The sequence below is a fragment of the Pleuronectes platessa genome, chromosome 17 (assembly GCF_947347685.1).
Source record: "Pleuronectes platessa chromosome 17, fPlePla1.1, whole genome shotgun sequence".
NCBI lineage: Eukaryota > Metazoa > Chordata > Actinopteri > Pleuronectiformes > Pleuronectidae > Pleuronectes > Pleuronectes platessa.
Window position 1 is genome coordinate 18,187,664 of NC_070642.1, and position 24,132 is coordinate 18,211,795.

The 24,132-nt window shown below is 40.8% G+C and overlaps 3 protein-coding genes and 2 long non-coding RNA genes across 5 annotated transcripts; 2 read left to right on the top strand and 3 right to left on the bottom strand.

The window, feature by feature from the left end:
* Positions 1 to 342: 342 nt before the first annotated feature.
* On the bottom strand, positions 343 to 2,251 carry ttc32 (tetratricopeptide repeat domain 32). The gene is made up of 3 exons (XM_053445794.1): positions 2,088 to 2,251; positions 1,370 to 1,536; positions 343 to 551 (listed from the first exon to the last, which is right to left on the bottom strand). The coding sequence occupies exons 1-3, from the start codon at positions 2,237 to 2,239 to the stop codon at positions 424 to 426; spliced, it is 447 nt and encodes a 148-aa protein (XP_053301769.1). The 5' UTR covers positions 2,240 to 2,251; the 3' UTR covers positions 343 to 423.
* On the top strand, positions 1,917 to 6,645 carry LOC128460556 (uncharacterized). The gene is made up of 3 exons (XR_008342226.1): positions 1,917 to 5,790; positions 5,878 to 5,940; positions 6,092 to 6,645. It is a non-coding gene; the product is annotated as an uncharacterized LOC128460556 (long non-coding RNA).
* matn3a (matrilin 3a) lies at positions 5,209 to 11,010 on the bottom strand. Its single transcript, XM_053445793.1, has 6 exons — positions 10,798 to 11,010; positions 7,542 to 8,117; positions 6,594 to 6,719; positions 6,101 to 6,202; positions 5,866 to 5,935; positions 5,209 to 5,737 (listed from the first exon to the last, which is right to left on the bottom strand). The coding sequence occupies exons 1-5, from the start codon at positions 10,961 to 10,963 to the stop codon at positions 5,880 to 5,882; spliced, it is 1,026 nt and encodes a 341-aa protein (XP_053301768.1). The 5' UTR covers positions 10,964 to 11,010; the 3' UTR covers positions 5,209 to 5,737; positions 5,866 to 5,879.
* Positions 11,011 to 11,668: 658 nt separating this feature from the next.
* On the bottom strand, positions 11,669 to 19,157 carry laptm4a (lysosomal protein transmembrane 4 alpha). Its single transcript, XM_053444671.1, has 7 exons — positions 18,905 to 19,157; positions 17,489 to 17,609; positions 15,548 to 15,624; positions 14,220 to 14,342; positions 13,506 to 13,601; positions 13,110 to 13,208; positions 11,669 to 12,591 (listed from the first exon to the last, which is right to left on the bottom strand). The coding sequence occupies exons 1-7, from the start codon at positions 19,031 to 19,033 to the stop codon at positions 12,517 to 12,519; spliced, it is 720 nt and encodes a 239-aa protein (XP_053300646.1). The 5' UTR covers positions 19,034 to 19,157; the 3' UTR covers positions 11,669 to 12,516.
* Positions 18,915 to 22,360, top strand: LOC128459793 (uncharacterized). The gene is made up of 2 exons (XR_008342158.1): positions 18,915 to 19,244; positions 19,654 to 22,360. It is a non-coding gene; the product is annotated as an uncharacterized LOC128459793 (long non-coding RNA).
* Positions 22,361 to 24,132: the final 1,772 nt, after the last annotated feature.

Here is a 24,132-nt window from a genome sequence, read left to right on the forward strand (position 1 = left end):
AAACCCACGTCTGTAGTTTTGCCTGCTGCACCTCGGTCGATTCGTCTGCACTCTCCATTCACAGACTTATGCGATGATATACTTTCATTTATGAGGGCATTATATTGTTATTCCCACTGAAAGAGGCTGGAGTTTGCGCAGGAAAGGAATCAAAAATGCTCTGCTTAATAAAAATCCATATTAGCGTCGCGCCTGATCCAGTGTCTACTTCCTCCTGTCATGAGCACAAACAGCAAAGGATGTTATGCTTTGCAGCCATCGTCTGATTTCCAGCTACAATGTGCATGTGACACATAATAACACATCTTCAGGTCCAACAATGAAAACTTCAGACAAAATAAATAAAAACAATGACGGTATCTTTTATTTTGAGCACCAGACTTCAGGTCATATAAAACACGCTGTCTGTAGTTTATGAGAGTGTCAGTATCCTCTGTTTGTCTTCTCTTGCCGGTCCAGAAGCGTCTGTTGCAGACTCACTTTGGCATCTTCAAACTCTGGGTTGAGCTTCAACGCCTGCTGGAAGTCACTCACGGCGTCGTCGAAGAAACCTGAGACACAATAAAACAAATAAATAAACACAGATTTGGTATAAGTTGATGATTTGTGAAGCACTGGCCGACTGGTTTGAAAATATTCAGCAGTTTGGGGATTTCAGGAGAATCTGCTCCAGGGTTTGCAGGCATCTGGGTGAGTGAAGGCACGACTCCATCTAGTGTCCTCTGGAAGAACACACCATGTTCCACCTTGTCCTCATAGTAGGGTTAAAAAAAAAATAAAGGATGTGTTTTTTTCTCCTTTCACACGAAATTTGATGACTATCATATTTCAAGGCAGCAGACTGAGCATGTGAACAGCAGCAACAGCTAAGAAACAGTCGCTGACCACTTAGATGAAGTTGCAGATGCAGCTTAGTTATTTTAAATCTTTATTACACATCATCCTTTTGTCTGTGCACAGGCGACTCTCACGTGTTATGAACTAAACCTTAAAAAATGGGTGTCAGAAATCGGCCTTGAATTACAAAACATGACAGGATCCTGATTTGTTTTTCTTTAAATTGGTCACCTGCCTGTAGCTGCAGTCTATTTGGCCAAACAACTGTGATTTGATTTACTATAGGTTCATCTTTGAATAAATGTTAATTTCACTTTCATTTTAAATTACTTTAATTCTTAAACTGGGCATTTTATCAATTTGTTGTCCTTTTTATTGTAAAGCACTTTGTAACCGGGCTCTGATAACCGCTGTATAAATTGAGTTCATTATTGTTAGATTAATTAAGACATTTATTCCGTCAGACTTGCTGATGATAATAGATTCACGTTAAACTTACAGTGTATTCTCATTCTCAAGTGCGTGTTCTCACCCAGTCTGTATCGGATCAGTCCTCTGTTGTAGAAAGGTACTTCATAGTGAGCGTCAGCCTGAATAGCAGCAGTGTAATCCTCCACCGCTTCATGGAAATCCACCCGGAGGTACTTTATCTGACCGCGGTTGTTATAAGCTCTGGCCAAACTGGCAGCATCACATTTCCTGTGAAAAAGACGACACGCTGCATTTAGTTTATTTCAATCATCGTTACTGTGTGTTCACATCGGGGATCAGAGAGAAACAGCATTTATATCCCATCTATATCCTGAACATGAGGCAGAGTGGACACATAAAGTTGACTTTGAGAAATTATCAAATACAAAACTCCATCACAACCAAGAACTTCATAGAAAGGAACAGAATGATCTATCTATCTATTTATCTATCTGTATGAAGCAGAAAGCCAAAGCTTACAAAGAGCAGCGACTTTATTTAAAAGACAAAAGGCTGAAAGAGGGAATTTGAGGAAATTTGCTGTATGACATGTTGTTACACTCTTTTGCGGTAGGGGGCGGTATGCTAGTTAAGCTGTTTCCTGTAAACCAAGAGAAGAAGAAGAAGCAGAAGCAGAAGAAGAAGAGGAAGAAGAAGAAGAAGAAGAAGAAGAAGAGCTAAATTATATAATAACAGAGAAGAAGAGGATACCCTGGGTTGACGCTAACCAATCCGTCGTTAGCCTTGAGCTAACTCCACCGCCCCACAGAGGGATGTACCTGGAGAGCAAACAGGAAGTGATGAACTGAGAGTACAGCTGCTCTGCCTGTGGGAAGTTCTTCTGGTGGAACTCGGAGTTTCCATGTTCCAGCGTCACTGGGATGTTTTCCTCCATCTGCAGGTCTGCGTTTGTTACTTCGGGTTTCCGCATACACGGACGTGACGTCACGGAAAAAAGCACCCAATCGCCGTGCAGAGCGACGAGAGAAGGCGGGACTTAGGTTGAAACCAGGTTAAAAACGTGTTTCAAAGTTCCCACAACAGTTTACACCATTTTATATTATGCTATTTTAATTTTATTACTTTACACTTTTTAGAATTTGAAGGAGAAACAAAATGCAAAATTATAAAAACATAACATCATTAATCATTGAGAGCAGATCGGAAGAGGGGCCTATATATTGTTATTATTAATAAAATCTAGACTGATAACACAAAAATTCCATCAGAGCGAATTGTTCTCAACATTATTATCTAAACTGAATAATTATAATCTTAATATTACTTGAAATGATGTCTCGATTAAGCCGTGTTAATTATCCTCCTACGTATCCATCTATTTACTGAAGGTAAGTATAATCTCTTAACAGCAGTTGGCAGACTAGATATAGAATCTCATTAAAACAAGGCAGCGAATGCATGTGAATATACACTGAAGTTTATGATAACAAATAGTAAAGGAGCAATGAATATTAAGTCATGGTACATAACAGAAACATAACACTTTACATACTGTCCCTGTTTATTTATCTGTAATGTTATCTCGATAAAGTCCAGCTCACTCAAACAACTGGAACGAACTCAAACATATGTCCACACCAGTCTCAGTGGACAGTGTGGACACTTTCTGCAGTAAATAAATACTCAACAATAAGCAAACTGCTGAGAGATTCTCAGACCATCTCCCGGGTGAAGATGTCAAACATCACGGCGCCGTGCACTTCCCATCTCTGCGCCCCATTTATCTCCAGACAGTGTGAACGAGCTGAAACGGATCAAACAGAGACCAGTTTGACCCAGAGGAAGGACGGCTGTTGACACTAGTGAGAAAATGGCAATAACATACAACCTGTGGAAATGTGGGTTAACCACTGAGCGTTATTACACAATAACACACACACTGAGAGTGTGTAGAAGTAGTAGAGCACATTTAGGAATCCATTCAATTAAAATTCAGTGACGATAAGATCTTCATTGCAGATAAACCAGGTAGGATGATGCAAAGATTTCTAAATTCACTCTTCACTGTTTACAGAAAGCTCTACACAGAATGTCCTGCATGCAATCACTGAAAAAGTGTCAGTATGTTGTGGAATTGTTTTTTAAGGAGGACTCACTCCAGTGTTTTTAAATCCGGATAAACACCTTCAAACTGTCTGTGAAAGGATTTAGGGGGAAACATGTGCATATGAGGTAAAGATTAGTGGCTCGAGGCTGGTGCATCTTCTCAGGCTCTAAATGTTGCTGTTGGCTGAGAGAATTAGCAGAAAGAATCAAAGTCCACTTCAGTCTGGCAGAACCAGGAAAGACGTTCATGAAATCAGGGGACGGATGTACTTTCTTTACCATTGTGAGATAGGATGGGTTTCCACATTTTCATTTATTCCTCAACAATATCAGGCATGTTTAGAAACTCATAAACTGATATTTATGAGTGTGTGAGTGTGTTTTGTGTAAATCCAAATCTGGATCAAGTGAATTTAAAAATTGGTTTCATTAGGGGACTGCTGGGCCAAAAAAACCAATGACATTTTCTCAGCTTACTGATATTTGTAGGACTGTTCATTGTAAGGATACAGAATAACGCATTTAAATATACAGTATGTCCCTACTAAACAAATGTATAAATCAAAGCAGGTAAACCATTAAAAACAAATATTATCGAGGAATAAAGTTCATCCACATCTTCTGTAACTTCAGCAGGGACACACTGCACCGGACTTCATGTATCTTTCCAACTTCTCGAAGGTGTGCGAGTCCCATTCATCTTCTTCCACTGAAACACTGGTGGGCTCACCTCTGTGTGTGTGTGTGTGTATGAGTGTGGTAACCATGAAAGCCAGAGCAGAGAGCAAACAAACATAAAACAGCTGTGTGCTGAGAGGAAGGACGGAGAAGATCCAAACCAGACTCAAGGTAAACGTTGGCGTGTTGACTCTCCGCCTCAGACAGAGACGCTCTGTTGTCAGTTCTGTTCCAGGCAGACCAGCCAGCGCATTCCACAGGAAACACCACCAGGGCCTGTCTGTTGTTTTTTAGACACCGCTGAGGGTTTTAAAAAGACACGATGGTTATAACCAGGCACAACAACGTATGGTGGTGTTACAAAAAATCGAATTAACAGCTTTGTCATTGCTACAATTCAGATTTGAATTCCAGCTGTATTTTATTTATTGAGATGTGTTTCTCTGAGTAAAAAGGGGTCAGAGGTCACAAAGTGATTTCCCCCTGACCCCATATATCAAACAGTTCCAAGGTTTTTTAAGGGGTTGGGGTGAATTATGGCAGGTTGTTAATAGAAATGCCAAAGCTGCAGCCATATTTACTTTTCCATATTGACACAGAAATACATACATGTCCCATGAATCTATCACAGAGGCTGATACAAGGCCTCATTTATCTTCACACATACAGGTACTTCTGATTCTCACACATTATTTACAGATCCTGTTGAAACCTGATCTTCGGTGAGTCACTGAAACCAATTTTTTTGGAAAGATACTTTTGTATATCATACGTCTTTTGTTTATTTTATCAGATGGAATTTATAAGACTCAAATGGTCCAAGCTTTATACATACTCAAAATATTGATTAAAAATGTTTTTTATGAGTTAAATGTTTATGCTTAATCTATTTCTCTGTATTTAGAATTGGTAGTTGATGTATTGAAATGTAAAGAGCACATAGGAAGGCAATATTACTTAAAATGCTGTGTACAGTTTAAAGCTATATTCCTTAGAGATATTTTTTATTTCATTGTTTATTGTCAACATTTTTAAGCATTTGCCTTTTATTGTGTCTCTCCTTGCCTCTATATATAATCAATTTCCACCCAAACTGAAATAATTTAATATTGACAGGCTGATAAGATTCACATGGAAAGATTCATACGTATAATCCAATGTTTTGATAATTTTATTGTCCAATTTGTCAATTTTATTACATTTATAGATCTCATAGCGTTCATACAACATATATATGTTTGTTATAAAGTAAATATGTAAAAATACATAAATGTAAGAAACTTTTCTGCCTCTGAGTAAACTGTAATTTTAATCACAATTAGACATTTCACCAAATAACCTCTATGTACAATATGCACAAACAGGACGTACGACTTACATGATACAGTACAGGAGGACAAATTAATGTAATATTCGTTTTCTTGGGTTTTTTAGCATCACAGCATGTTCATACTGGTGTTAAGAGAAAATATGTTGCTTTAACAGCAGTTTCAATACATTTCATTAACACTTCATAAAGCATCCCAGATCAGTTGTGGATATTGTTGCTCCGTGGTCGACAGCAGTACCACGAGGGAAGCTTGAGGGATCCTGGTTTGTGAATCCCAGCTTCACTCGACCTGTGGTTGTTGTTGTTACGGGATGGTGGACGACAGGAAGCAGAAGTCGGGGCTGATCTGTGGCTCTGACAGGAAACAACCCGGTTAGCTGCCATCGCACAAAGGAAATCACCCAGAGGTCAGACACTGAGGTGGGTGGGAATTTTTTTTACACCATCAATCACCCCAAAAAACTAAAGTTGTCAATGCCCACCTCTGTGTCCAGCTTCATGCACGGCCCACCGCGTTCTCCAGATGCTCAATTCTCCCAGACACATCCGCCAGTGAGGTCAGTCAAGGAAACACATTTGAGAACACATGTAACGCAGGATGACGAATGGCGTTCATATAGCTCCATTAAACACACACAAGACACACTGTTAAATTTCAACACCGGTGGAGTCTGCTCATAATAAAGCGTCTTCCATCTGAAACAACAGGAAGGATATGCTTGGCTGTGAGCAGCTGGATGGCCGCCTGCGTCTGCTTCTGGAAGGCCAGTCTGGACTCGCATTTACAGGGATCCACCGCCACCACCTTCACCTTCATCTCTTCCCCGGGAGAAAGGAGGGGTTCACATCGGTGTAACAGATCACGCAGAGAGAAACAAATAAATATATGATACCACCCACACCCACTTCCTACTGGGACGAGGATCAAGTACACACCGCAGCCATAACGAACACAGACACACATTTTCCTAAGAGAATCAACCATCATTTACAGAATCCACTGTCGCAGCAAAAATTAAGTTGTAGTTCTCTGAACAGTGAATAATAGAATCAGGGGTTAGTCACGGACTCCACTAACATGGAGGAGGCAGGGTTTATGACTCATACTGCAGCCAGCCACCGGGGGGCGATCAAGAGGATTTGGCTTCAATTTCAGGGCGCTGTCATATCGTCCATGTTTATATACAGAATCCACACAGGAAGCTCTTACCTTTCGGGGAACACGTTTTCATGTCAGCGTTCAGGATGAAACTGGCGCGGCACTTGCAGTAATAGGAGACGTTGCTGTTGACACAAACGTGTTCGCACTCGTGTCCCATGGCGCAGGAGTCCAGACCTGGAACGAGACGGGATTCAGGGATGGCGCCAGGTTCATGTGCAAGCAGGTTACTCTAAGATTTCTGCTGACAGATATAAGTCAAATAAAGATTTGTTTTTATATTTGTATTTCTAAGCTTCTTTCTAAAGTGTTTGCACTTGACCACCTGTTCCATTCATGCAACCTCACCTCATCTCTGTCAGATGTTAGGTTCACTGTGTGTGGGACAACACATGAAATCACCCGGTGGTACAACAGTGACATTTACAACACAAATCAAACGAGACAAACATCAGACCGTGACACGGGAAAGGTTTACAGCAGAATCCAAATCTCAGATATATCCCAATATGGGAAATGTCTTTTTATGACATTGAAGTTCAAATAATTTCACTTGCAACAAAGGGTATGTTCAGATGTTCTCATGAAAACAATATAGTTAAAGGTCTTGAATCCTGTATATCAGTTCTATTACTGTATCAACATAAGAAAATTCAAATTAATCCATAATGATGCTTTGGTTATAAAACTCATTTCTAATTAATTACTATGTACGAATTTTGCTCTGAAAGTTTAGGGCAGCTCGGCCCCAAGACTTTGCACAGGTTTAATCTCTGCAGCCACAAGCAGGTTCTAGTGCCGACATCTGCAGTCCATGTGGGGGTTGAGAGCATGCGCTGATTTCATAGTTTACAATTCACATAGTTTACAATTCACCACAAACACTGTAAATGATCCACAGAGTGAAACAAACCCCCTGGAAACTGTAGATGCCCCTTACAGGAACTAGAACCGGGGTTAATGGTGGTAAAAGGTCTCGCAGGCCCGTCTTTGTCCTACCGCACAGGGTCTCCCTGAACTTGGAGGTGAGCTTCTCAATAACGCCGTATGTCTCCACGTAGAACACGTGGTCGTCCAGGGGGATGCTGGCCATCAGCTGCAGCGAGCGCATGTCTGCACGGTCCACCCCGACGGCGTAGATCTCGATGCCAGAGGCCCGCGCTGAAGCGGACACTTCCTCCACCTGGTCCTGAGGTCTCCCGTCCGTCACAATGATGGCCACCTTGGAGATGTTCCCCGAGCGAGGCCGGGCTCCGGACTGCTCGGTGAAGGCCTCGTTCATTGCCGATTTGATGGCGAGGCCGGTCATGGTCCCTGCCGCCAAGGGCCCGATGCGGGAGATGGCTTTCTTCATGTCAGGTTTGTTGAAGTGGTCTTTGAGCAGGAACTCAATCTTGACGGTGCTGGCGTAGTTGACCACAGCCACTCTGGTGGCTTCCGGGCCCACCTCCAGAGTGTCCACCATGTCAGCCAGGAAGATCTTGACCTTCTCAAACTCACCAGGACGAACGCTGCGAGAGCTGTCGATGATGAAGACCAGGTCCAGGAGGCGGCTCCTGCACGTGGAGTCCGTCTCTGGTGATCAACCAAACCATGGCAGGAATAAGTCCAGTTAATACTCACAACCCAGTTCCTCACTCAGACACATTTACGATTGTTCACGAACTTTTCACGGAGACAAGTATCCATAACCAAACACAGACGAGTCAGCATGATGCACATCACACGAGGAACAACGAGACATTCGTGTGCATCACTGCAGCAGTGAAACAGGGTTCAGGTGAAATGATATAGCACCAGTGAGATACACTATAAATCATTTCAGCGTCTCAACAATCGAAGGCTTCTCATTGAAATGAATGAAAAGGAAGTTTGACATTTCACACACAGAAAGATGTTAGGATCCCTACCTTCTCCATACAGTTTGTCTACATGTCTGTGGTTCAACATCAGATCCTCTCAGCTTGCTCAGAAAACAATGACACTTCAGTTCTAGCTGTTTCTATATGTATTTTAGTTTTTAAATATGTGTTTCATAGGAGCCTCCTTATAGCTGATATCAACACGTCAACATGGATGAATGGGATATAAAATAAATGGGAATGAATTAGGTAATGGGAAAAAGACATTTGGTCTGATTTTCATTTTACTTATTTTGTTTCCCACTAAGAAAATACTGTATCTCACAGTTCAAAATGACATTATACAATTTATTTTGAATTAATGACATTTATTTTTGGGGATATGTGTTTATTTGCTCTCTTTCCAAAATGTTGAGGAAAATGTGATCTCCATTCTCATGTCTGCACAGTAAAAAATGGAGCGACACACAACAGACGGTTAAAATAGCTGATCATAAAGTCTGTAAACGGGGGGGGGCAGTTAACTCTGTCTAAAGGCAACATGGGTAAAGTTAACTGACCCCAAAACATAGTAAAATTGGGTCCTGACATTTTCCAGGCTTTGCTTCTCAGTTCATGTCTGAAAGCGGCTTTAATTAGCTGTCAAAGATGTTTACTCTCAGATAGTGGGTTCCCCATGTTTCTAGACTTTATGCTAAGCTAAGTCAATTATTTTGAGTTAAATTTAACTGAGAGACATGAAAATGGTTTCAATCTTCTAATCCAAGCCTCAGAATGAAGAGAATGAGTGTGTTTCTAAACATGTCTGTTAATCCCTATACATTGGCTCTACAGGTCAAAGGGAAACACAGATCTGACCTTGAAAGCATCGAGGAGCATTGATTGATTTGTGTGGGGAAGCAAACCTGACTGGTAATATTCTACCTGTCTCCACAGGACTGACGGTGGCGATGAGGCCGCTGTGGGTACTGACCAGTAGCGTCACAGGAGCGGGGGTCTCCACTGTGGTCACCACCGCCGGCATGGTGGTGGTCAGCGGTGCCGCTGTGGTTGCTGGCAGAGTTGGCAGCACCGTTGGCTCTGGCACAGTTGGGAGTTGTACCACCGGTGTTGCTGGTACCGTGGGGTCTGACCTTGTGGGGCAAGGAACTTTAAGTTTGTAAGGAAACGGGCCTTTGACCCTGTGGTGTGGCTGGAAAGCTACAGGGGGAGATAAGCCTTTGTACATGTGGTGCATGTGCGGCGCCACCGGCCCCGAGAACCTGTGGTGATAGGGCGGCATGGGGATGAAGGATCTGTGGTAAGTCACTGGTGGAGAGAGAGGAACAGGATGATACACAACCGGTGGAGGGATCCGTGGTGGCTGGTAGTGGTAGTGATACCCTCCTCTATACGTGTAATCACTTCTGTGAACTACAGGGTCACCAGAAAGGAAAAGTGATAGAGAACATTAGTAGGTTGGAGGACGGTTAAGCCGTGTAAGTGACACCACATGTGATTAGTTAAAGCATGAGTGAACGTTCAGCCACGTGGACGGTTTCACTTGTACTGAGCAGAGCTCCGGAAACCAACAGACAGGAATTAAGATTTCATGCACGTTGTTCTCAAGAAAAGTACAAAATATTATATTTTGTCTTTAAAATATCCAGAATTTACTGTGTCAACATTTCATTACAAAACAATTTGCATTATTTTTAACCAAGCAAATAACTAAATGAGAGACTTCAGTAAGTATAACGTGACTGGAGAGCAGAGGTAAACTACAGAAAGGTACATTTATTCAAGTGGTTTTCAGAAATATTTATATTACTTCTACTTTATGTCACTTTATAATTAGATTAGAATTCACCACATTTCAGATGAAAATATTGAACTTTTCACTTCACTACATTTATTTCGAAATAATTGTTACTTTTCAGAACATTATGAGATAATATAAAGCATTACAATACTGTTTTATACATACAATCAGTGATGAGTTCATTGAATATGATGTATTGTCAATGAAACCACCAAACTATTTTGTATCTATCATATAAAAATGGTGCTCACACATATTATAAATGTATCACACATTTTACTATACTGTATAATAATAAGAACAGACATGTTTCTGGATTATGAGTCATTTCTACTTGACTGATTCAACTTTAGTCAAATCTGAATGAAGAATATTTAAAATCTCAAAGTAAATGAGTAAAAAGTACAAAGTCCCTCTTTGAAATGTGGTGAAGAATAATCAGTAGAATGAAACAGAAATACAAGTACTAAGACTTGAGTAAATGTACCTTCTTACTGTCCAACACTGGTATTTTTTACACTTTTACCACTTTGTTCTCTGGTACTACAAATTAAACAGGAAAAGTCATTTCGGAGGCCGGAGTAAAACTTACTTGCAGGATTCAGGGTCCTGGTCGGTGGTCGACCATTGTTTCTGGTCTGAGCGTAGCTCTGTGCAGCGACCACCTGAGGATCCACAGCACTGAGGTGATAAGTGGCCAGAACATCAGAGAGCAGCAGGGAGGTGCAGAACAACAGGCTCCACAGTGAAGACTTCATGGTGTCTGCAGATGCTCTGCTGCTGAGCGACCTGTGTCTGCTCTGTGTCTAAGCTCGTCGGGGGTCTGACCTCCTCTCACCACCTCCACGAATGAGCGGCTCTGCAGGGCAACACCTCCAACCCTCCGCCCAATCCCAGAGTGGGACCCGACCTGCAGGCCACGGGGCGAACATCAGAATGTGGAGGACGGTGCGTAAACACTCACATAATCTGTCCTGAACTGCACAGTCCAGGAGGATCTATAAAACTCTCTTACTGCTTCATTTTTCTATTCAAAGCCAATTTCCTTATTGAGATCAGGATTGCAGCCTGGATTAAAAAAAATAAAAAGCTCAATATTTCCAGTGACACTTAAATACGTTAAGTTCTGACCAGAAACAACAAATAATTTCTTGTATTTTTTTCATATTCTGTCTACTTTTGAAATGCATTTTAGACTATATAAAATAATATTCAATAATAATATAATTTGAAAATATTGTCCATACAGGTTAAAGCTTTGATTTATTTGGGGTCTGTGACTAAAAAGTTGTCAATTTTAAACAAAGAGGCTAAAATCAAATATCCTCCATTGGGGTTTTTTTAATTTTAGAAGTGAAAAAGTGGCTCAACAGATAAATTTACTACACAATCAATAGAATAGTGAGGATTTGGCCTCACAAACACATTATGACATGAACAAAAAAGTCGAATGGAGAAAGAAATGTTCTGAAATGTTTATTGAAGTCAAATGTTTTATCACTAGGATTAAATCATATAACCAGCAAAGTAATGAAGGGTTGTGATTGATAAGCATGCATCTACTAAATGTTCACTAGACTAGCAGTTTGCTCCAGTTGTGTGGGAGAGAAGCAGGGACACCGACCCAGAGACAGCGCCCCCTGCTGTCTCTCCCTGAGATTCAGCTGGAAAACTATTCACTAGCTTTGCTAACACATCAGGGTGATGGAAATGTCGGGGGTGCGGGGTCAGGCGGTGAACTGAACCACAGCAAAGCTAAATAAATAACAGACAAAAAAGCTACAGACCAGTCAATAGGCCGAGGTGGAATAGTCTAGATATTAATAATCAGGGAGAAAAAAGGTAACACAATTCAACAATAAGAGCTCTAATAAGTGGATTGTCATAATAATTGTTTTACTTTTTACACTTCATATATGAATCTATAGGTTCGATGGTGCTGGATCGATGGGAGGATTTCAAGCAGTTACATTTTCACACGTATGCCTTTTACCACGACATTAAAAAGGCCGGAGAGAGAAAATGGGCTGGTAGCTTCCGTCGCCTTTTCAATTCATCACATTCATCCATTCAGTCATTTGTTTGATTCACAGAAATCGTAATCTCTCCCAACTTTTCTCCTCTCGCGCCTCCAGAGACAGAAACCCAGCGGAACAAAGCGTCTTCAGTGGCCGTACACGTACACAGCAGGTCGGAGGAGGGGATCAAGGTGGTCAGAGAGGGTCAGTGAGGGAATGCAGGAATGCATAGGATGAGTGTGTGTGTGTGTGCAAATGTGTGTGTGTGTTTTGGCAAGAAATGGTGCTGGTGCTTAAGCGGGCATGTAGGGGGGAGGTGGTTCCTTCTCAGGCATCTTCATGGCCATCTCGTAAGTGGGCAGGATGTACTGGAGAAGAAAGAGAAAAGGAACATGGAGGATGGCTGACACGTGTTGGGACAAACCAAGTTAACACACGTTACTAAAGTAAACTTAGTGACCTTGAAGAGAATTAGACAAAGACATTGTGGAAAATAGAGATTGATCAATGGTTCGCAAATTGTAAAGCTGAAGAAACAGATTTACGTGGAAAAAAATGTATATCTATGTTGTTTTTTCTCTTCAATGTCTAATGGGGCTTTGGGAAATTATGTTTTTCGCAATATTCTGTCATTTTATACAGGTCAAAAACATTCAGTTTCAATACTTAAAAAGAAAGTGTTTAAACTGTAATTCTGAGTTTACTTCACAACAACATGAATCAGTTTAGTGTTTTCCCCCCTGACATGTTAAACTCCTAAAACTTTGTGTGGACATCCCGCCACCTGGTGGCGTTACTTAGGCATTACATAATGCTGCACGAGCGTGGTGTGTGTAACTGAAGATCTTAGTACTCAATCAGAGGGAATCACAGGAAGCGCTGATACCTGAGGGGGGGTCTCAAAGGCCGGGTACACAGCGATTTCTGGCATGTTCCTGTTGTTGATGTACTTGTAGCAGTTCCACACACAGTTGATCAAGTAAGCCTGAGAAACAAAAGAGAGTTTGGACTTTCAGAGTGAAACCGAGTCATTAAAACATCAGTTAACAGCTTCAATCCCTAAATCTAGAACCACAATATCTAATTTTGTCGATTACTATAAGATAATAACACAAGTTAAAGACACATTTGGAAGCTCCTGTATTGAATTCACCTCTTTACTGAATACATCAGTTTTCTCACCTAACCATAGTTCATCTCCTTTTTGATTAGCTCCATAACTGAAATGAACCGCCACACACTGAATACACTGGCTTTAACTTTGAATAATTAAGAGCTTCACCTTGAGGATGATGAGGAAGGCAAAGAAGACGAGTACGAAGAGCAGCAGGCAGCTGGAGTCCATAGAGAGGAGGTTGTCCTTGTACGGGAACTCCGGCTGCCGAGGAAAAGAACAGACGATGTGTCAGAAAATCAATAGAACCTTTTCCTGTTTTATTCAACTCGCATCACCATCAAGGCAACGGAATCAATAAGAAAGAACTTGATAATCTCCATTGGGTGCAGCTGGTGTAGCAGCTAAATAAAATAATAGATAAGCAAATTTGACATTTTGATTTGGAAATAGACTCTAAAAAGAAAGAAAAGATTGTGTGAATGTGGCAAATTATACGTTTCACACTAAAACTGGAATAACATTAGTCCATACTGACGGTATTTTTGTAACAGGGTGTCATCAGCTATAAACCACAGACTGTTTAAGACCTTGTTTTGAAATAAAATCTTAAATGGAAATACATAAAGTGAAAAATATACTCGTTTTTTCAAAGTAAATGCACTGTTAACCTTTTCCCCATTTCCACATGTTCATAAATTAGCTATCAGGCTGAGTAGAAAGATATTTGTTTTATGACGCAGTACTAATAGTATTTGTTAAAACAGAAAGCAACGAGCACTAGGTTACGACAAAACCTGTTTTCCAGGATTCTCTGTGGTCATGTGAACATGGGAGAGGAAGTGTGATTGTATCATGTGGGTGTGCACTGTGGCGTCTGACCAGCTGGTCCAGGTAGTCCTTGATCCTGGGCAGGTAGGTGAGAGAGCTGACGGCCACCAGGCAGCTCAGGGCGAAGTCAAACAGCTGGTAGCAGAAGAACGGGATGAGCCATCCGTCACGATGCTGAAGAAATCAGAAACATGTGGACGGAAATGACTCAGCAGTGAGAAAGATCTGGTTGGAGATTCTTTTTAAAGAACCACTTGGCGTTTTTTTCAACCTCACTACTTAAACTTTCTCTGGAGAATGTCCCTTCTGATCCGGCAGCTTAGGATAAACTCACTAGTTTCTCATGCGAGTATCGAGAAGAAAAGTCTAACCTCTGTTTTCTTAGTTTCTAATTAGAGTTTTCTACGAATAAAAATAATACAACTTGCCGGATTGACAATATTCCGACATCAGACACATGCTCATCTAAAAATAATCATAGGTGATGACAACAGGATGTAAAAAAGTTATTTAGTAATCCCCCTAAATTGCAACCTGAAACCAGAACTACCCAGATCAAATGTAGACAAAGACAAAAGACAGGAACCTTTGTTCAAAATAGCAGATGTGAAAACATCCTTAGATGTGATTTGGGGTAAATACTGAAACAGGAAGAGAGAGAGCTGTGGCAGTAAATGTGAGTATCAGTCAAACTGTAACATCTACACAGTGAAGGTTGAAAATCAGCAAAGAGTCCTTTTTACTATATCACATCACAGTAAACTCTACAGGCATTCTGGGTAATTTGTCTGAACACAAAACAAAATCTACTTGACTCTCCATTTCTACTTTATTTATCCAGGTACTGAATACGTTTGGGATTTGTGCTGGTGGCTCGAGGGGTAATTCACTGGGACACTAACACCAACAGCAGCGCTGCATGGGAGCATCTACCTGCACAGCTAAAGCATGAGAGACCGACGCACAGCGGACACAGCCGGCGTGTGTGTGTCATGTTCTAACTGTGCAGTCATCCAAACTAGCAGCTTAATGCGGGTCCATGGGGAGAGGCTATCAAACCTGTCAGTGTTGATGCCATCAGGCGGTGCCTGTGAGGTGGAGATTACAAGCAGTGAAAACAGTGTGTTACATCCCCACTGCTACAGGATTAGTCAAAATAAACTGTAGTTAATAAAATAAAATATAACACAGAAGGGATGCTTTGGCTTTTTTCCGGTTACGTCTTCCCTCTGTTGCTGCTACAACTAGAGGGAATTTAAATCGTGCACATGTGGGGGATTACGTATTTGCATGAGAAACCGTTACCATTCTTTAAAAATTAAGATGTGCTGTAAAAAGAGAGATTATAAGAAGTCGTCATATCTACAGTGCAGACTTACGGTAATGGCTCCGTACACCATCATGGCACTGATGGTGAGCATCAGCAGAGAGATGGCAAATCCAACACAGGCGTTCTCTGTGTGAGACAAATAGAAATCAAATGCAGTTTCAAAACACAAGCGTAGATTTGTTAATACTTTATTACAGCCGTGTCTGTACGGTGAGTTTCTGATGAGTGGATATTTGCTTTGAGGCAGCGTTGCTTTGCACACAAGTCAACACTCTCCAGGGCATCTCTCTATCCAGCCAGCCTTGTTTCTAAAGCACGACTCTAGGAAGCATTAAGCCTCTAGCTCGACGCAGCCATGAAACTCAGGCTGTGGTAATTAAAAGGCCCACATTTCATATCCTCTTTTCTCTCCATCACTCACTCTCTCACTTCCTCTAACTGCTCTGCCTGTTGCGCTGCTGAGACGATGTTATTGAGAGAGAAAACACCTCGGTAATGCGGTTGAGACAGAATGTTCTGTTTCTCAGTAGCTCAAGCTGAGTGAGCTTTATGAACGTGTCAGTGACCGAAAAATAAAACTGGGTTGAACTCTGATATGCGTCAAATTGTGAATCCTGAACCAACTAACTAACACAGATGAAAACAATCTCCTAAGCAATGAAGAGGCCCCTGTATGTTGGGGTTGATAAAAAATAAGTACTAAAAAAAAAATTCAATTCCCAATACTGATTCATGTTTTTAAAAAGGACCCTAACTAAAGATTATTCGCATTATCAAAAATCATTTTCGGATCATTTTATTGATTCATTGATTGCTTGGTTTTGCCAATAAAATGTCAGATAATATAGGAAAAATCACTTTGATAAGATCACGGAATCTTAAAGAAGATATCTACAAAATGCCTGTCTTGTCAAAATCAACCCAAAGATTTTTCATTGACAATCACACGTTTTAACCTGAGCATCGACCATTTTCACGTTCTCTCTATAAACCTGGATTGTGGTGTGGTGCAGCCTGATGAAACTGCTCTCAGAACCAGTAGTAGTGACCACTGAACCAGTGTCTCTGCAGCCTGTGGACATCCCCCACTGATCTGTGAGCTGGCCTGAGCCTGCTGTGGAAAGGTCGACCCACTGCGCTTTTTTCCCTTCGTACTTTGCTTAATTACTGTTTGAGAGAAACGAGGAGGCCGACCAACTAAACAACCCCCAGCTACAATGAAAGGAACCCAAACAGTGCTTCTGGCCCTGCTCTGGCGTACACGCACACATGCAGGTACACACAAACACACACAGACCTATGACAAACCCAAATCCTTGAGGAAAGACGAAGGAACAGCATCAGTGGAATAAGACTAACAACAACATTTTCAGCCTGCGCGTAAACATCACAGCGGTGCGCTGTTGTCTCCGTGACTTGTTTTGTTTAGCAGTCAGTGGGGAGTTGTTGTGCTCCCTGTTGATAATGAATCACATGTTCAATCTCGGCACAACAGCAGCATGTGAGTTAGGGAAAGGGCCTGAAGAGGGAACGCAGCCACGCACAGAAACCTCCAGCTGAGGAAAAATATCCATTCAGTGGTATTTTAATGGACAGTTCACCATCAGCACCATCAGCTCCATCAGGACACGGAGGAATTTTAAGAACAAACAGAAGCGTGAGATGTGTTTGATTAAATTAAAGCTGCAATGAACAATTACTATAGATTAGTCGGTCAATTAAATAATTTGCTCAATGAAAAACCAGTAAACAGTGAAAAATCCACCCTTTAGTCCGTGTTGGCAAAATCTATTGTATATAGTTTTTTCCAAATAACAGACCCCAGCACTGACAATAATAACAAGGAATATTCACACAGGAGAAACATCATTTTTTATGATAATTTCTTTTTTTTAATTGATAATTGATTGTCAACCTAGTTACAGCCTCTGGTGCAAATACGTGATAAAGTGAATAAACAGTTTTAATGATGCAGTGGATTCGCCCTTACCAGACATCCTGTTGGAGGCAAAGTAATGGTCGATGACCTCATATTGCAGGTCGATGGTGGGCACGTTCTCCGGGTGGGTCACAGCCACGGTGAGCAGGATTCCCATCAACAGGTTGACCACCTGAGGAGAGCGGGGGGGAGGGAAAAGGGTTTTTTAAGGCTTTTAAAAAACACTGGCATCTGTGACCTGTTTAAAAGAAAATGTTACTTGTATTTTGTAGGAAATGTGTTTAATTTGATGTTCCAGCAAGTCACAATAATTAACCGGGAATAACTTTTGAGAAGTGAAATCATTTAAAGATGATTTAATTTATTTCTTGCATAATTTCAGCAGTAAACCAGAGCTCTAACTTGTCTCTGTGTGATCATTTCCCCTCCATACTAATACTCTAATCACTGATCATAAAAGTATTCAGGAATAGTGGTTTTCTTGGACACGACTTGTGTGAGATCATTTCCCACCACAAACAATATTGTTCAGCCTTTGGTGCGATGATGATGATTCACCTGTTACAGCGGCTGCCACCATTTTAAACATGTTACTCTTTCTATGTCAGTCCGGTTCCTTTGTGTCTGCTCGTGGTGCTTTGGTTTCCAGTGTCACTGTCAATAGTGTAAACAGAGCGAGGGGGTCACTGGGGAAACAGTTTTTTAGTGAGAAATAGGGGAACGTGGCTCACGTGTTTTGTGTCAGACAAAGTCCAACTGGAAATAAATAAATAAAAGCTCAGTGGGAGGATTTAAAAACGCCACACAAAGCAGACACAGCTGTTGCGATGTGAGGAAATGAGAAGCAGATTAACCCAGATGTGGCTTCGCTGAGCTGCGGGGACAAGATGTGCTGATGACAGACCAACAGTTCCCTGGAAATCACCTGCAGCCACAATCACGATCCACAAGACATTGAACAAGAGGAATATGATAAATGACAGAGCTTCTTGTTCGTAGTTATTCATGTAACTGCGGATTATTTACAGAGACAACTTCTGTTGTGATTTGTTAGCATGCCCCAGGTCAGTTAGCTTGAGTGTTATCCGAGCTAAATGTCGTGTGTTTACATGGAGGGTCTCTCCAGCTGAGAATGGGTGAATAACACGTGTCAGTTGTCAGCTTCACTTCCAACCTTTCATGGTTTTATACGATAATAATCGGAGGAATTACCATAAACCCGACAGGTTAGCAGGCTAATGCTAACGAACCGTTAACTCGCCACGTATTCACGGTGTAAAACGGTGACAAAGTGAGAAACAGCTACCGCTGGACTTTCTGATAATAATTATAAACACATCCAGGATCAGTCAACACGACGTGGTTGACATTCATCTCACAACTTGCTCATTTAGCGAAGTTGACAACAAACTGGCGGTTAGCGCTAGCCCCCGTTAGCATGCTAGCTCCATCGCCCATTTTACGCACCATGTACCATGTCCCCAGGATGATGGTCCCCGTCCGGACGTGGCAGCATCCGCAGCACCGGGTGGTGTACAGCCGGTCGCGGCTGGGCTTGAAGTGATGCATGTCCTCCACCAGTGTCGGGAGAAACATCGGGAGAGTCGCGGTTCGACAGCCGGAGAGAAGAGCCTCGCAGCGGGGGAAACCGTGACGAGCAAACGGACTCGCGGAAACGCCCACAACTTCAGCCGCTGCCACCGCGAGGAGCTGCGAGACGGCGCTGATCAAAACAAACCCTCTGACGGGGAGGAAGAGGCTGTACCACCGCTCTGTGGGGTGGGGGGGGACTCCACCAATGGAGAGGGTATGGTACAATGAATAATTATAATAATAGTAACAACAACAATAATATGTTAACTGTATAAGGCAAGTTTTATTATTGATTTAAATATTTGTATATTAACATGCATATACAAACAATACGACATGCATATACAAACAATACGAATGATGTTTTTATTTTATATATTGTTTTTTATTTTTTTCTTATGTGCGTTGTATTTATTTATTTTTTATGTTTTATGATCATTTTATGCGCCAACAACCAGAGCAAATTCCAGGTAGGTGTAAACCTACTTGGCAATAAATACCTTCTGATTCTGATTGTGATTATATAATTTGTATTGATAATATGGTTCGTCTATTTTTGTCTGTGAAATAACATGATGTGTAAAAATCCAGTGTATATACTCAAGTGTTATTCTCCATCACAGACACAGGCCAGCGGTGTGTGAGGAGCTAACCCCTTGTTCTACCTTAAGAAGTGTCAGCTTTAACTCCTGGAAGGGCAGCTGTCTGGTTGAAGCTTCATAAGAGGTTTGTGTGAAGACTAGATTGTCGAATTGTGTGTGTAAGATGTTCCTGTGCGTGCTGACATTGTGACCTTGACGTCTATTAAATACCTTTTCCTCATTACTGCTGCATTTAATCACTGTACAGACAGAAGAGCCCTCAGTTAAATGTAGTTCTTACAGTTTATGATGCATTTACATGGTGCATTTCAATAAATAACTTTGCACTAAATCAACTAACTCAAACCTCATAATTACTAATTCATACAAACTAATACACACTGTGCAGTCTACTCTCGATGTTTCTACATAAAAAAAAAGACATCGAGGATTAAAAGTTATACAACTAATTTATTAGGAATTATACAATAGAAAAATATTAAATATTTTATAGCAGATACAGAGCATGGTCAACATGTGATACATTACAGCATCAAGGTATCATCACGTCATTATAAACAATATTTAATACACAACCTTATATAAGTTTCCCTGGATTCAAAGTAATATTTCAGTAATTGAGGTTTCCCCCCGTCACACAGTGCGTCACATAGTTGCTGGTAAAACCAGGTCCTTCAGCAGATCAGACTTTGGTGTTTTAACATTATTTATAATATAAACAACAGAATGACAGTGAACCAACAAACACAACACCAGGATCCCCTAACTCATGCAGATACATGGGATATTTATTATTATCTATTATTCTATTATTTACACCCATCCTGTTTCCTATTATGACACATCAAAATGTCATTTCCTGACAAATGTGACTCTCGGTCTTATCATTTTAGGATAAAGTGCTACATAAATGTGTGCTGAAAGATACATAATGAAAGATTCAAACAAAGCAATAGTTTTTTAAAGGTCACTATCGGACAAGTACGATTATTCCGAGCATCCGATTTCCACAAATACATTTTTTGCAAAACACAATATCTCTTAAAATACAAAAGAAGTGGCCTCATTGGCAGCTGCAGCAGTTTCTTAATAAACGACACCAAACATAAAAGTAATTTAGTCTTAACAGACAATTCTTCATATGTTACCCTATCAATTAATAAATACCAATAAACAGTGGACACATTTGCATTCTGCACCCCCACTCTCTCCACCAAACATCTGAGGACAGAACACATTTGCTGTAGCTGCAGATGTCGGATAACATCAATATCAGTGAGATAGTTTATCAGGGGAGTTAATCATCTCCTTCCCTGTGGGTCTGCTGGCCCTGAAAGTATCCTAAATTATCTTTGTTGCGCCACTTGTAGATTAATATTGCCATCAGTATCAATGCCAGTACCATCCCTGTTACTCCTCCTGCGATGATACCTGTGGATATAAATCACTGAGTTAGAATAACTGGGGCAGCTGAATGGAATGCAGCCGTCGCTCATCTCATTCTTTACAGCTTCTGCATAAAATGGTGCAAAGTACCTCCGACGATCTGTGGTTTCTCCAAGAAGCTCTTGCTTTTTGGCACGATGACGTATTCTGACCTCACGTCTCTGTCAGCCCACAGAGGTCTGTCGAGGAGCCGCCCTTCGCTGCCGGGACGATCCATGACGTCGGTAACCTCATCAGATGAGGCTGCATGAGTAGTTTTGGAAATAATAATGAGATTCATACAGGCAAAGCGCATCATGATCATAGACTGTGTATAAAACATGCTCGACCAATCGCGTATCAGACTTTCACATGGTTTCTTTATCATCTAATAATTAATTAAAACCAAGGTTGACGTGGACATGTCCCATCCACTAGCTTGAAGAAGGCGGGGTTTATGACCTATACTGCAGTCAGCCACCAGGAGGCGATCGAGACATGTCGTGAAGACGGTTGGCTTCACTTGTGAGTAGCTGTCATATCGTCCATCTTGATATGAAGTCTATGATCATTACGTATTTTCTGTAAACCCTTTATTTTATATTATATGATTTCAGATATCATGATAAAAAAACACATAAGCAGTAGCCATTATGTGTAGGACATTTTTTATTATTCCTTATAACTAGTGTGACAATTTTAAAGCAAGTATACAAAGGATCACAAAGGATTACCGTGCTCTGACCCGTCCCCTGAACCAGACGTGCCCAGGTCATAGCCTGATCCCTCCGAGTCTTCAAGAGCTGTGGCAATCTGATTCGAGAGAGAGCAAGGATATTTTAACTCAAGAAAGACGTCTGAACAATAGCACCACCTGTGCTGCTTCCTGCCCTGTTGTTGGGACACATGAAGACAGACGAGCGGCGATGGAAGCTTATCAACGTTGTTTCCATAAAAAAGCAATAAAGAGCTGAATCATGTTCTAGATACAAAGTCCCGTTGAGGAGTCACGCTCCAAACAACCGGCTGTAGCTGATCGACTGACGCAGGTGATCTCTGTTATCACCAGTAAAAAAGACATGAGTAGAATATATAGCTCCAATTAAAGTGATGATGGCCCTCCACCCCTTTGACAAAGAAGCAAAGGAGCCAGAGCACAGAAGTTATTGGGAGCAACAATTTGAACAGAATATATACAGCAAAGATATCCATCTGGTGATGCTATTATTAATGTAGTTAAATAAATGCATGTATTGGGATCAAAGTAATTGATTCGATTTATTTTAATGTGTTTCAACCTTGACCTCAGAATTAAATACTTCCACAAACAGGACAATAATGAGACATTTCTATGTTAACATTTTAAATAGTATCAGGGTCCATGACCTGGGCTGTTTTCAATTAATGTGCCCACTCCAGTTATTTAATATCTCCTTTATATATATATATAAATAAATGGAAAAGTAATTAAATGTGTATTAAACCATGCTCAGCTGTTTGGGTGCGACAGACAGCTGCTCTGTCTGAATAAAGTCTCTCTTTTCATCTCTCTATCTAATTAAAATATATGTAAAATAACTGGTTTTCTGCTCCTCTACTATAAAGGATTTCTACTGAGCCCAAACTGAGTAGAAGTCAAATAAGTCGATGGGACGGGTGATGTCCTCTGCTTCAATACATCCTCAGTTGTCTTTATTCTATTATCTCATTCATGAGTAGAAAGTCTTGGATATATTAAATTGTCTGCAAACAATACGTAGGCTTAATCTTAATAATTATAAATTTAAAGAGAATGATGAATACATTTAATTCTCTACATACAACACTGTGTCTAAAGAAATAATTACTATAATAAATTACCTGCCTACAACACTTCCTCTAAAGTTTATTAACTATTATTAATTTATAGAAAATACTGAATGCACTCAAGTGTTTCCAGTGAAGTTATTGAATGAATAATGAATAGCTTTAAATGTCATTAGCATGCAGTTTGTCCTGAATGTTTAAAGGGGATTCCTGCAGTGACTCAGACATTCAGACGCTCAGTGTCAACTCGACAACTGCTCTTTTCAGTATTTAACACAAACCAGACTTTCACACTTTAACCTCAAACTCCGAGTTTATAAAAATCAGACTCGTGTTGACGCGTTAATACCAGGAAGTGATCGCGGTGACGTCTCTTGTCTCCATGAAAAACACCCGATTCAGAACTCGGAATAAATCGACTCACCGAGGTCCCGAGGAGAAGAGCTGAGATCAGAGTGAAGAGAAGAGCTGCGGTGAAGGTCCTGCTCATGTTTCAGGTGAGGGACAGACACAGGGGAGCTGGTTCTCTCACACACACAAACATCCACATACAGACGTCTTCAAGCCTTCAGTCTCTACTGATGACACACAAACACACACACACCCCGCCCATTTACTCACTGTCACACCTACAGATTGAGGTTGACAATCCAGACATCTTTGTTCACAAGTGCCTTTAGCCATTTTACAAAGTCATATCATATTATTATTTTTTGTTTATTTTAAGTCGATTATGTTGCTGTAGGGCTGCAGCTTTCGATTATTTTTGTAATCAAGTATTCCATTGATTAATTGGATAAGAAATGCTTTTGAGTGTGTGTGTGTGTTTGTATTGTATTGTAATAATGTTTTCCATTGAGTTTTAAATTGTGATTCAACACCCTTTTCCAGACAATTTCTACTACAATCATCTGAAACCCTTAACATTCACCGAGCTGATGAACAGTCAACCAATCGTGTGGCTGTAAAAACCAAGCGGCAGCACCAGTGATGAGCCGGTTGTCTCCTTTTAAAAAGGGAGTGAACAATGAAGTATTAGTTTGCATTTTGTAGCAATAAAATATTTCTTAACCCCTTACAAAATAGCACATTGGGTACACTTCAGTGTTGAGTAAATCATGAATTTATATGCTGTACAATATCCTATAAGGAAATATGTATACATGATCATTTACCAGTATTACGACTGCAAAATTTGTGGAACACAGTATTAAGTATTTAACAGGTTGACAGATTAATAGTTAACTCAAACTATACCACAATAATTAC

Bases quoted from the DNA above. Each gene is read 5' to 3' on its own strand.
- ttc32 (XM_053445794.1), bottom strand. From the start codon at position 2,239: ATGCGGAAACCCGAAGTAACAAACGCAGACCTGCAGATGGAGGAAAAC. The intron at 1,537-2,087 runs GTACATCCCTCT...TCTTTTTCACAG, and splicing joins ACTTCCTGTTTGCTCTCCAG to GAAATGTGATGCTGCCAGTT. The intron at 552-1,369 runs GTGAGAACACGC...ATTGTGTCTCAG, and splicing joins ACTGATCCGATACAGACTGG to GTTTCTTCGACGACGCCGTG.
- matn3a (XM_053445793.1), bottom strand. From the start codon at position 10,963: ATGAAGTCTTCACTGTGGAGCCTGTTGTTCTGCACCTCCCTGCTGCTC. The intron at 8,118-10,797 runs GTAAGTTTTACT...GTTGATCACCAG, and splicing joins CAGGACCCTGAATCCTGCAA to AGACGGACTCCACGTGCAGG. The intron at 5,936-6,100 runs ATATCCTTCCTG...GACTGACCTCAC, and splicing joins CCAGCTGCTCACAGCCAAGC to TGGCGGATGTGTCTGGGAGA.
- laptm4a (XM_053444671.1), bottom strand. From the start codon at position 19,033: ATGTTTCTCCCGACACTGGTGGAGGACATGCATCACTTCAAGCCCAGC. The intron at 15,625-17,488 runs GTAAGGGCGAAT...TGTCTCACACAG, and splicing joins TGCCTCCAACAGGATGTCTG to AGAACGCCTGTGTTGGATTT. The intron at 13,209-13,505 runs GTGAAGCTCTTA...TTTGTTTCTCAG, and splicing joins CCTTCCTCATCATCCTCAAG to GCTTACTTGATCAACTGTGT.